The sequence below is a fragment of the Hypanus sabinus genome, chromosome 13 (assembly GCF_030144855.1).
Source record: "Hypanus sabinus isolate sHypSab1 chromosome 13, sHypSab1.hap1, whole genome shotgun sequence".
NCBI classification, from domain to species: domain Eukaryota; kingdom Metazoa; phylum Chordata; class Chondrichthyes; order Myliobatiformes; family Dasyatidae; genus Hypanus; species Hypanus sabinus.
Genome location: NC_082718.1, coordinates 106,595,401 through 106,608,159, shown reverse-complemented (window position 1 = coordinate 106,608,159; position 12,759 = coordinate 106,595,401). Strand labels below are relative to the sequence as shown.

Genomic DNA, 12,759 nt, shown 5'->3' with positions numbered 1-12,759 from the left:
CTGAACTGCAGCCCGATCACTGACCACTACACTACACCTCACTGACCACTGAGCCCAGAGCACAGGCCTGAACTGCAGCCCGATCACTGACCACTACACTACAATACACTGACCACTGAGCCCAGAGCACAGGCCTGAACTGCAGCCCGATCACTGACCACTACACTACAATACACTGACCAGCCTGATCACTGACCACTACACTACAATACACTGACCACTGAGCCCAGAGCACAGGCCTAAACTGCAGCCCGATCACTGACCACTACACTACAATACACTGACCACTGAGCCCAGAGCACAGGCCTGAACTGCAGCCCGATCACTGACCACTACACTACAATACACTGACCACTGAGCCCAGAGCACAGGCCTAAACTGCAGCCCGATCACTGACCACTACACTACAATACACTGACCACTGAGCCCAGAGCACAGGCCTGAACTGCAGCCCGATCACTGACCACTACACTACAATACACTGACCACTGAGCCCAGAGCACAGGCCTAAACTGCAGCCCGATCACTGACCACTACACTACACCTCATTGACCACTGAACTGCAGCCCGATCCCCAACTCCTCCACATCGCTAGCCATAAACCCAAATCTGACCTCTGAAGCCCCCACATCCCAACCTGACCCCTAACCCACCCGTCCCCAGAACCATCCTTACATATCTGAAAATACGAGCCTGAGCTGCGACTTCAGCCTGGAAGAGGGCAAAACATTGACTGCTGCCTTGCCCACAGGTGGGTCCACCTGTGAGGCAGTGCATCCCTTCAGTAATTCGTAGAGATGCAAGGTTCCCAATAACATCCCCAATTCCCCATCTCCATGAGGGGTCAAGGGTCACGATTTCCCAGGATTCAGTGGGGCCCTTCGTACCTGCTCGTCCAGCAGGGGGTGATAATCTGGCAAACGTGGGGCTGGCCAGGTTCCCTACCCGTGCTTCCCGGAGGCGGGCAGCCCAGGGCCGACGGCCTGGCAATTCTACAGGGAAACGTTGGTTCCCAGGTATCCCTGGAGAAAGAACACGTGGTGCTCACGGGCACTGTGCGGGTAGCCCAAGGGGGTAAGAGAGGTGCTAGATAAGGACATTACTGTGCTTTCTTTACAGTGCTTCTGCTGTGGTCTTGAAGAACTTACTTTGCCATAAAAAGCCGGTCAGTGGAGCTGGGCGTGTGTGAGCACTGGTGCTTCCGCTCACCCTGACCATTGTGTAAGGATGCCTGGCCTGCCCTGCTGTTAATACATCGCGATGACGGACAGCTCCAATCAGGTTGCCATGGCTGCACATCTCATTTTTAAGTAACAGCGACAGATGTGGCGACTCAGGACGGATCTATAATCTGTGCATTTGGAGGCTGGGGCTGTGGCTGGGTCACGCAGGTCATGGGGCCAGACTTCAAACATTGTTAATTGACCAGCCTGGAGTCACCCGGCAGCTCCTTTGTTGAGCTGCTTGCATCTGCTTTTCTTTAAAAAAACCTAAGCACATGTTTAATTTGCAAAAGAATGGCCGCTCGTTTGCAAGATTTATCCTTCGAAGTGCTCTGACTCTTGCTAAGGATGGTGTGGTTGCCGCGATTCTGCAGACTGTGTGGAATGGAGTCAGCGTGGCAGAAGTGGCAGAGGTTTGCTGGGCCGAGGGCCTCGCATTACAGTGGGGAGTCATACTGAGCACTGGCTGCAGCCTTGGAAATAGGATGCACCTCGAAACCCGACACCACCTTCATCCACTGGCCAACTGCCGACTCTTCCTCTGAGTGCAGAGGGAAGGTCTTGACCTGGAACTTTGCCTGCCCAGCTCCCGCCACGCATACCACCCGACCCTTTGTTCCCTGATTCACAGGGCAGCATTTACCCTCAGGAAATCACAGTGAACAGTGAGCCCTAGACCTTCCCTCGATCCCCTCAATATCAAACACAAGCGAAATGCTGGAGGAACTCAACCCAGTGAGGACTCTGGGGCCAAAATCTCGACTGCTTACTTCCCTCCACAAATGCCGCCTGACCTGCCGAGTCTTGTGTTGTTTTCCAGCATCTGGAAAATCTCCCGCTAATGACTTAACGGGGGACATTGAGTAAGACGTTGCCCCTGCTCCTATCCAACCAGCATCACACACGGGCAGCCTCGAAATCAATCCCAATTACTCCGCACGCAGCGGAGATTCTCCCGGGACTAACCCACCTCTTCCGATGACAATCCACGACAAGCATACATTTCTCCCTACCCTCTTGGAACAGAAACGTTGGCTGTTCCTCTTTCCACAGATGCTGCCTGACCTCCTGGGCAACATTTACTGCTTTTATTAGACAATGAAGAAAATGAAACGTGAGACGCGAGGATCAGGAGCAGGTTGGAAATAGGAACACTGCAGGAGGTCAACAATTCAGGTCGGGGATCCTCCTGGCCCTCCACCATCACTTCACCAGGATGCTGGAGAAACTCAACAGGTCAGACAGCCTCTGCAGAGGGAAAGGGAGAGCCGACCCTCTGGGGTGAGACCCCTCATCTCACTCAGAGAGTCGACTGACCACTCCCCTCCACGGACGCTGCCCAGCCTGCTGAACTCCCCAGCATCCAGTGTTCCTTCAGAAAGCCAAACTTTCAGCCTCTTCTCTCTCCTTCTCCAGCACCGGCATCTTTCCTTCCTTACGGTTGTTATTCTACCGACAGGCGAGTGAAAGGATGAGGTCCCTGCATCCTTCATTTTCAGGTATATTTGCCACATGTACGTGCACAGCGAAACGTGCAGTTTGAATTAACAAACCAGATGATGAGCTGGAGGGTGTCACCACTCCACACCACGCATTCCAGCGCCAGCATCCTTCATGTGAGTACGGATGCCAAGATCAGTGACAAACGACTCACTGTCCCTTCTATCAAAAACGTCAAGTGCTGTGTGTGTCTGGGTGCCCAGAGAGGGCAAGTAGCCAGTGACCAATCAATGGACTTCAACAATCATCCTCTTGACCACAAGAGGAGTGAGAGGGCAAGGGGGAGGGAGGGCTGTGGGGGAAGTAAGGGTGGGGAACTGATAGGACTGCTCTGTTGGAAGCTAGCATGGGGTTGATGGGCTGAGTGGTCACCTTGAGCACATAAACACCACAATTTGTAAATACGTCCAACCACCATGAGCCCTGGGTCATGTTGCAGAACAGAGGGGCCTGGGAGAACAGGCACGAGGTTTCCTGAACATGCCATCACAGGTAGACATGGCTGTTGGCAACGAGCCATCAGCAGTCGTACAAGATGCCGGTGAGGCTGCATTTACAGCCATGTTCGGTATTGGTCATGCTGCAAGAGAACAGAGGCTACCAGTGTGAAAAGGGTGCAGAAGATCTTGCTGGGGCTCGAGCAAATGAGCTATGGAGAGACACCAGGCAGGTTGGGACTTTCATCACTGGAGTGATGAAACAGTGACTTTATGGAGGTGTACGAGATCATGAGGAGCAAAGATGGGTTGAATGTACACAGTCCTTTTCCCAGGACTGGGCACACAAGAAATAAAGGGCATAGGTTTAAGGTGAAGGGAGAGATGAAAAGGCAGTGTGCTCCACTCAGAGAGTGGTCAGGATATGGAATGAACTGCCAGCGTAATGTAGATAAACAACATTTAAAAGGTACTTGGTAGGTACAGAGCAGGGGTTCCTAACCTTTTTTATGCCATGGACTCCTACCGTTAACCAGAGGGTCCGGCCAAACACTGGCAAATGGGACTATCTTAGGTGGGTATCTTGGTCAGTATGGACTAGCCGGGCTGTGTCCGCACTGTATGACCCGATGACGTTCCACGCTCTCAATCACCAGTGCTCAGTGACTCTAGGGCCCCCAGTGACGAACTGCGAACCTCCCTGTCTGGGATTCCCAGGAACCTACAACTGCTCCCAGGTCCACTCACCAACCAGACGCGGGGCCTAGTGGCTGCTCTTACTCTCGGGCTCAGACGGCAGAGTAACAGACTCTTTGGCCAGGGCGGTCCACGCCAGAATGACTGCGATTCACTTGAACCTTCCTTCCACGGGCATCGTGCAGGATAAACAGGTTGCAATCCCTTGCTGGTAGCCACCTCACCCTTCGACATCCAGGCGAAAGCCCCGAAACGAGGCCCACGTTGGGTATTGTGGGAAGGAATGCGGACACGGACACTGAGCGTCTTTAGACGGACAGCGTGCACGCTGGGAGCCACTGGCCGTCACGAGCCATTTATCAGCCTCCACACCGCGAGGACAGCTTAGGCTGCTGGCGCCGATTGTCTCACTTTTAGGTGAATGAAGCTGAGCTGCTTGCTGCAGAACTTCTGACAAACGCCTTGGCCAGCCAGCCTCTGCTTGTTTCAGAGGTGAAGTGGGCAGCACTATCATTACCTGGCCCTTTCCTACATCAGAATGAACATGTCCCATTGTCAGAAGAATCAGCACCAAGTCCGTTCAGGGGCAAAACCAGGAATACCGCTTCCAGCAACAACAGGCAGAAACCTGCCAGGCCCTCTTCTCAGAGAGCTTTGATTTCCCAGTCCTCTCCAGGCACTGAATGATGCAGTTATTCTGGCCAGTGGTGTCCAGGAGCCTGCAATACTGCAATACAAGTTCTGAGTTTCTACAGTCGCTCATCAAGATGGCGCTGAGCTGCGGTCCGGTCCCTGACGAGGTTGCGACGCACTAAGTTGTTTTTTTTAGGTTTATAGAGATTGTTTTGTGGACAGAGAGGAGAGTTGGGGGTCAGGTTATGTTTAGGGACAGGAATGTTGGAGAATTAGAGGGCAGGCCAGAGTCTAAGCCTTGGCTCTGCATTTGAAGGCCAGCAATGCAGATGTGGGACATCCGTGGTCAGATGTCAAGCAAGCAGACCACAGTGGACAGGGACCGGAGCCCTCCCCACGCCGGGTCAGCAGCTTTCCGGCAGGGATTGGAATCAGAGGAACAAGGGCCTAGGTATGTTAAAATCAGTGAGGTCAGAGTTCGGGGCCTCGTGCTCAGGGTCCCGTCATCAGCAAGTCCTGGGGTAGATACCGAAGACCAAAGCTCGAAGGTCGACTGGATCTCCGAAATTCAAGGCCCGATGGCTGGAGCCCAGTCCACTGGTTGCTGGTGGCCGTAGACGGTGGGAGGACCACTTCCTCCACTGTTGGTGTTCTGTTTAGTTTGGGCATGCTGTGTTGGCACTGGAACGTGGGGTGACTGACGCCTGTGGGCTGTCCCCAGCAGTGTGCTGTTTTCTCTCTAAGCTTCCATGTACATGCAGTCAATAACGAATTCTGGGATCGGACCAGTCAGCGTGGCTTCGTGTCCATTTCCCTCCACAGAAGCACCCGGCCCACTGGCTTCCACCAATGTTTGGCACGTGGCTCCAGATTCCAGCATCTGCCACTCCTTGTGTCTCCACCAGGCTGAGCTTTCTCCTAAGAACATTTTTTTTGGAGGGTGGGGGCTTTTTCCTCTAGCTCCCCCCACCCCCCACACTGCCTGTATTATATTTTCCAAGGGCTCAGTGAACTGTGATCAGATGGGTTGCAAAATCGTGGCAGGAATGCATGATCGATGGCACGCCCAGTCGACTGGGCCTCCTGACGCTCCCTGTGCACGGGCCTTGCCATGAGTGTGTTCTCGGCTGGGCGGGCCCAGTTGGTCGCTCCCTCATGGGAAGGTGCCCAGTGTGTACCGTGGCTAACATGACTCAGTAAAAACACACACACACACACACACACACCAATTTTTCCCCATCTGCAGAGGACATCCTGTCAGCAGGTCTCAAAGGGAATTCTTGTCCAATCTCATGGCCTCTGAGCACCTACACCGGGGTAGTCACCCCACTGGTCACCCTTTGGGTACTGCACGACAGGGCAGACATCTGGAGGGACCAGGGAGTGGGAGGATGCAGAGGTAACACACACAGAATGCTAGAGCAATCCAGCAGGTCAGGCAGCATCTTTGGAGAGGAATAAACAGTCCATGCTTTGGGACCAGACCCTTCAAAAATGGAGGGCCATGTGGGAGGGATGGGTTCGATTGACCTTAAGAGTAGGTTAAAAGGTCAGCACAACATTGTGGGCTGAAGGCTGAAGTTGTACTGTTCTATAGTTTTCCAGGTTCGGTGACTTGTTGAGCTCCTCCAGAATTTTGTGTGTGTCCACTCAAGATATAACTGCCTCTGCAGAATCTCTTGTGCCTGGAATGCAGAGCGTTTCTGACCCATGGGGGTGGGGGGGCAAACTGATGGATTTCGGAGCGCTACTGGGTCCTAGCTTGCACGGGAGTCAGGGAAAGCCGGACATTGGCAGTTCAGATCAGGACAGCCAGCAGATGCCAGTTCACTCCAGCCCACTGCCCCATTTCCAGATCTAAATGATTACCTGTAGAGATGCTTTCCTGAGTTAAGCTCGACCTCCATTTCACACAGAGCCCTGGCATGTGCAAACGCCCCAGCGGAAATGCCCTAAGGTCGTTTTAAGCGCCAGGCCAGAGTGGTTAAGTAGAAAGCAGACCTGGGGAGAGAGGATCACAGAGGATTGTGGATCACGAGGAGGCAGGAGAGGGGACAGACAACAGAAACAGAAAACTGGAGACAGCCAGTGGGTGACAGAGAGCAGGTCACAGAGGGAAAGAAAGAGGACAAATGAGGGCAGGAAGGTGCTGAGAGAACAGGGTGGTTATGCTATACAGAAACAAGAGTACACCACGGATTCTCTGAGGTGTTGATCTGTAACGCAGGCCAACTCTGAAACACTGATCTGCAATACAGAGCAACCCAGGGTACTGAGTATCAGCAGCAGAGGATTATACTAATGCTGGGATCACGGCTGATAAAACCATGTGCTGAACACAATCAGCGAGCAAGGTTACAAGCTCACGTGACAGCATTCAGCTCTGCTTTTATTCCGAGCAACTCTCGGTATACAACACCTTCATTGTACCAACCGGCTTCTTGACGCAGCCAGCTATCCAGAACTCTTCCCAGACACCGAGAGCCCATCCACCTGTTCGGCTCTGCCAGGCAGCCATCTGCAACCACCCCCTCCAACCGTCCACTTCCAAACAGCCACCGGGCACACAGGGAGGGTAAATAAATGCCACACTTGAGCTGCCAGCTGAGGCCCCCTGGAGTCAGGCAACGTGAAATGGAGGGGGAGAGTGCACTTGAGCAGGGCAAATGGGTAATGATGTGGTACCTGCACAAACAGGATGGGCAAGAAGACGCAGAGGAGACGACTGGGAATCAGGAAGAGGAAAGGTCCACCTCCCCACTAGGAGTGAGGGAGAGAAGGAGAAAGGTCAGAGATTGCTGGACATTGTCCAAGCCCAAGTGGGATGCCTGACCCTCGTGCAAGTAAATTTGGAGCTGGGGTAAACGAGACTTCGTGTGCAGAAGCCCTTCGTCCGTTGATTGAAACGCGGCTGAAGGCCATGCACGTTCCTTGGGAAAACAGGGTTCTGGGAGTTACAAGGTTTTACATACCAGGTCTGGCTTCTCACCACAACAGCCACTGGGGACATTATTAACCCCAACAAAAAACGTGGCTGAAAACACTTGGTAAAAGGAGATCCTGGTAAAAATTCCCAGGATCTCACTTGCTTCCTTCCTAAAAGCCATTCCCTTCTTCAGTGTGGTCGATCAGCCAAATCACCATCAACTTCCTCCGTCAGGAGCTCCAGTGACCCTAATATCCCGTCAGAATTCACTCTGTTTTAAGGTTAGGGTCACCGGCACAGCTGCCAGTAAGCAAATCAACGTCACAGAGGATTGGTCCTTCCTGCACCCGACACATCAGTACAATCATAAAGAAGGCTATCACTTCAGTAAGAGATTGAGGGGATTTGGTCCCCCACCAAAGGCACGAGCAAATTCTACACTATGCCGTACCATGACCGGCTGCATCACCGCCCGATATGGAGGCTCCAATGCCCAAAATCAAAAGAGGTTGCAGAGAGCTGTAGCAGTGGGCTGGGCTCCAACATGAACACAAGTCTCTCCACAGGCACGGACATCTTCAAAAGGCGGCGCCTCGTCCACCATTAATGACCCTCCTGTGCCACTCCTCCTTGCCACCACCAGGGAGGAGGTGCACGAGCCTGAAGACACACACGCAATGTTCTACGGACAGCTTCTTCCCCTCCGTCACTAGACTTCACAGCCACCCCCGATGAAGATACCCCCGTCACACGACATTGTAATTTACAACAATTTTCCAGGCCAGATACTGTGGGGCTTATTTTTAAGGTGATTGGAACAAAGCACAGTGGTCAGTGGTAGTTTTTTTTTACAGAAAGTGATGGAAGCATGGAAGGCCTGCCAGGAGTGGGGGTAGAGGCAGATACATTGGGGGCATTTAAGAGACTCTTTAATAAGCATGTGGATGATAGGAAAATGAAGGGATATGTAGGAGGGAGGGTTAGATTGATTGTAGAGTAGGTCAGCACAGCATGTGGGCCGAGAGGCCTGTAGTGTCCCATGTTCTTGTGTCTTACATCGTACTATTGGCACTAGACAATGAAATTTCCGACGTAAGGCAGTGATAATACACCAGTTTCTGATCCCACTCATCCAGGTGACTAACCTCGGACTGTGCCACGTCGTGGCTACATGGTGTTGTCACGGTCTCACAGTCGCAGAGACCATGTCCGAGTCAGTCATGGAGTCTCCCTGTGACCACGTGGCTTTCCTCACAGAGTTCTACTTCATTCCCACAGCGTAGAGTTGGTCACTGTCAAGTCTCCCGAGCGCGTGAGCTGTAGAACGTTGGTCGGGGAGAATTGACGCCAAACGTGGGGAGGACACAATGAGACCTGTCACTGGGGACCTGATGGGCGGTTTCTGCGTTCCCCTCAGTCTACCCGTTCCACCCAGGAGTTTGCCTTGCTGTCTGCTGGTGGGGAGAGCGGGCACTCTGCCCTCTCCCCGTGTTCCCAGGCTCAGAGTGCAACGTGATCGTCTGGACACGTAGCAGTTAGATCGGGCTTCTACTTCAGCCGCAGTCTGTAAAGAGTTTGTATGTTTGACCACTGACCGTGTGGGTTTCCACCCACCTTCCAAAGACCTACAGGTCAAGGTTAAGGTGAGCAGCAGGAAGCGTGGTGACACTAGCGGGCAACCCCAGCACAATCCTCACTGATTTAATTTGACACAGAAGTGGCGCGCTTCACTGTACCAGTGACGTGTGACAAGAAAGCCTCGTCTCCAATCAGGCTTCTGAATTTTAATGCCAGGCTCGTAGAAGTCACAGATGCCAACAAAGACACCGCTTGTAAGACATTATCAGCATCACCGTGTGTGCATTAGTAAATAAAACCACTGTCAGCCATCGACTTCTTCTGATCATTGCAGCAGAGGGTTAATCACCCACTTGCCACTCCCTCTTTCACACGTTCTCTACTGGTTATCAAACGGGAGTTAGGGAGAGTCAGCATGGGAAGAGTGCTGAGGGCAACGGGAAGGCCCAATAACGTAAACTGCATAGACTAGACAGCAGGTCTAGTGAGGTTAGGCTGAGCCAGTAGAGGCTTTTCTCTTTGGAGGATTAGAGGTGATTTATAGATGTGCACAAGATGGTAAGAGACAATCATCGAGTGGACAGCCAGAGACTTTGCCCCAGGGCAGAAGTGATTAATACCAGGTGGCATCATCTTAAGTTGATTGGAGAAAGGTATAGGCGGGATTGGGGTGTATTGCTTGTCCGGGAGGGGTAGCACCTCTGGTGAAGGGGCTTGTCATGTCCACCCTGGGGCAGCTCACTCACCTTTGGTCCCCACCGGACACTCAGCTCTCACCTGTGGCTCCAAGTAGCCGTTCACTTGTGCCAGCGGCCACACCCCAGGCCTGCTTCAACAGGCCGGTTAAACCAGGCAAGGGTAGCCAGTGGCCACGTAGCCCTGTCCCAACATGCAAAGCCAGCTCTGGCGGACTGGACTGGGCGGATGAGATCTACAGTGGGATTCAATGGCCAGGATGGTGGGACTGCAACGCTCCATGGACAGCGAGGGGCATGACGAGGCACAGAAAAGGCCATGGCCATCCACTGCAACCAAGGAAGTTTGTGACACTTGCTCGTACCACTGGACACGGACTCCTGAGGTCAAGAGAGTGGAACTGCCCCGGGGCAAGGGCTTTTCCACTTTAAAAGCTCTCCCACACAGGTTTCCTGTCATCACCAAGCACAATGTCAGGGGCAAGAGATTTTTGTACTCAGAGGGTGTGTGGAACACCCAGTCAGGGGTGGTGGTAGAGGCAAATACATTAGGGACATTTAAGGAACTCACATGGGGGATGGGAAAATTGAGGCCCATGTAGAATGGGCTAAAAAGTCAGCATAACATCATTGGCCGAAGGGCCTGTACTGTGTTCTATAGACTTCAAATGGATGTGAGTGGTGCCATTGTAAGGACGTGTATCAGCAATAACGATCGGTACTAATTATTAACAGTAAAAGAGTGCACTGTTCGGTATAAAAATAAGTGTTATAAAAAAAGTTCTACAAGACTTGCCAGAGTATACAGGCATCTGTAACATATAGTGATACGAATTAAACAACACAAAAACTAATCAAAACACTTACCTCGATGTCGATTGGTCGTCTTGTCAAACATCAGCATGGCATCGTCTACCTGTTGGAAAATTCAAACATTATCAATACCTTCTTCAACAAGTAAACACAAAGTACACTGCAGATGCTGTGGTCAAATCAAGACGTACAAACAAGCTGGATGAACTCAGCAGGTCGGGCAGCATCCGTTGAAACGAACGAACAACGAGACCCTTCGTCAGGTCTTCTTCAACAGATTGTCCTATGAAAGCTAGTATTCTTTCAAATGGAAGTCTCAGGTGAACCAGTGAGGGGCTTCATGCTGGTCACAGAGTCACCGAGCCACACATCACAGATGAAGACCCCTCGGCCTGGTCAGGCCCATCGTCCTGTATTTGGCCAAAATCCCTCTCGGCCACGGATTCCCAGCCTTGGGTCCACGGACCCCTTGCTTAATGGCATTGGTCCATGGCACAAAAACAGTCCGGAACTGCTTCTCTAAACCCAACCCTCATGTACCTATCCAAGTGATTCTGAATTTATAATACTGTACCTGCCTCAACTACTTCCTCTGGCAGTCTGTCCAAAATGTTGCCCCTCCAGTCCCATTTCACCCTAAATCTATGGCCCTTTAGTTCAGAACTCATCTTTCCTGAGGAAAAGGGTGTCACCATCCACCTAATCTATTCCACACTTCTATAAGGTGGCTTCTCATTCTCCTACATCGTAAGAATGAAAGACGTAGTCTGGCCAATCTCTCCTCAACTTGGCTTCTTTAGTCCTGGTAACATCCTTATAATTCTCTTCTGCTCTTTCCAGTTTAACCACATCTTTCTTCTAAGCCAGTAAGCAAACCCATACACAGTACTCCAAGTGCGGCCTCCCTAGCGACACAGTGGTTAGCACAACGGTTTATAGTACCAATGACCCGGGTTCAATTCCCGCCGCTGTCTGTAAGGAGTTTGTACGTTCTCCCCATGACCATGTGGGTTTCCTTCGGGTGCTCTGGTTTTCTCCCACAGTCCAAAGACGTTTCGGTTGATAGGTTAATCGGTCGTTGTAAATTGTCGTGTGATTAGGCTAGGGTGAGATTGGGGTTTTCTGGGCAGCCTGGTTCAAATGGCCATTAGGGCCCACTCTGCCCTGGATCTCAATAAATAAACTATACAATTGCAACACATTGTCTCAACTCCCCTGCTCCACACCCTGGCTGACGAGGTCCCACGTGCCAAACACCCTTATCACTGCCTGTCTACCTGTGACCCTGCTTTCAACGAATGGTTCCATTACACTCCCCAGTGCACGACCGTTCATAGTATCGAGTCCTACTCAAAAGAGGGGTGCACAAGATGCGTCATCTCCCCGGCCACACTGCAGTTATGACAATACGACGTGGACGGTAAAAGAAATGATTTCTTTGCTAAAGGGGACAGGGCAGAGGGGAGCAGTTTCTGCTCATCAGAGCCTCCTCTGCAGATGGGAGTTTGCATGAACTGCGATCAGACATGGCTTCAGTTTCAGCGGGTGAAAGGGGAAGGCCTGGTCTCTGTGTTCAATGTCCTGGGTTTGGGCAAGGGGCAGGAACTCAGCCAGTCTTACCCTCAACCCATTTCTCAGTTGTCCCCTTCTGACCTGAGTCAATCTGAGTGCAAGAACAGCAGCTCTAACATAGCCAAGTATCTCCGACAAGCATCGAGTGCTTGTCTAGGCAGGGTCTGTCTGTCTAGGAGGGTCTCAGAGCTGCCCTGCCCTACCAACACCGTTGTCCTGCTGAGAGTGGACAGGCAGTGGGTGACTGCTCAGGTGAACACCAGGGTGCTTTCTACAGTAAGACTGGGTCCTTCAGCACAGGGGAGAAAACCGGATACCAGGAAAAGCTGGGAAAGCTGAGGAAGCTTGCGTGGCTCCCTTGCCTGCTTCTCAAAGTTCCAAGGAAATTCATTACCTGGAGAAGCATTTTCCTATAGGCAGTCACAATAGAATCAATGTAAAGCTACACACAAACAACCACTGTGCATCTAATAAAAATAAACACCAAGAACATGAGTTGTGCAGTGTGCAGGTTATGGAATCTGTTCTGTGAGATGAGTGAAGTTATCCACACCGGTTCAGAGCCATGTTCTCCTCTCGCTTCTACAAGCGGGCAGGAAGCAGGCTACCAAGCAGGGGTCGGCTCCTGATTCCCAACCGTGCTGGAAGTGCCCCGCTATGTGCTACCGTGCCTAATGAAGGCACTC

The 12,759-nt window shown here is 51.9% G+C and overlaps 1 protein-coding gene across 3 annotated transcripts in view; it reads right to left on the bottom strand.

The window, feature by feature from the left end:
* LOC132404251 (RNA-binding protein Musashi homolog 1-like) overlaps nucleotides 1-12,759 on the bottom strand; it is a 180,050-nt gene that overhangs the window by 30,947 nt on the left and 136,344 nt on the right. For all 3 annotated transcript variants that reach the window (XM_059988370.1, XM_059988372.1, XM_059988371.1), the window contains one exon: nucleotides 10,556-10,604. In XM_059988370.1, the coding sequence (XP_059844353.1) occupies nucleotides 10,556-10,604 (49 nt within the window). The remainder of the gene's footprint in view (nucleotides 1-10,555; nucleotides 10,605-12,759) is intronic.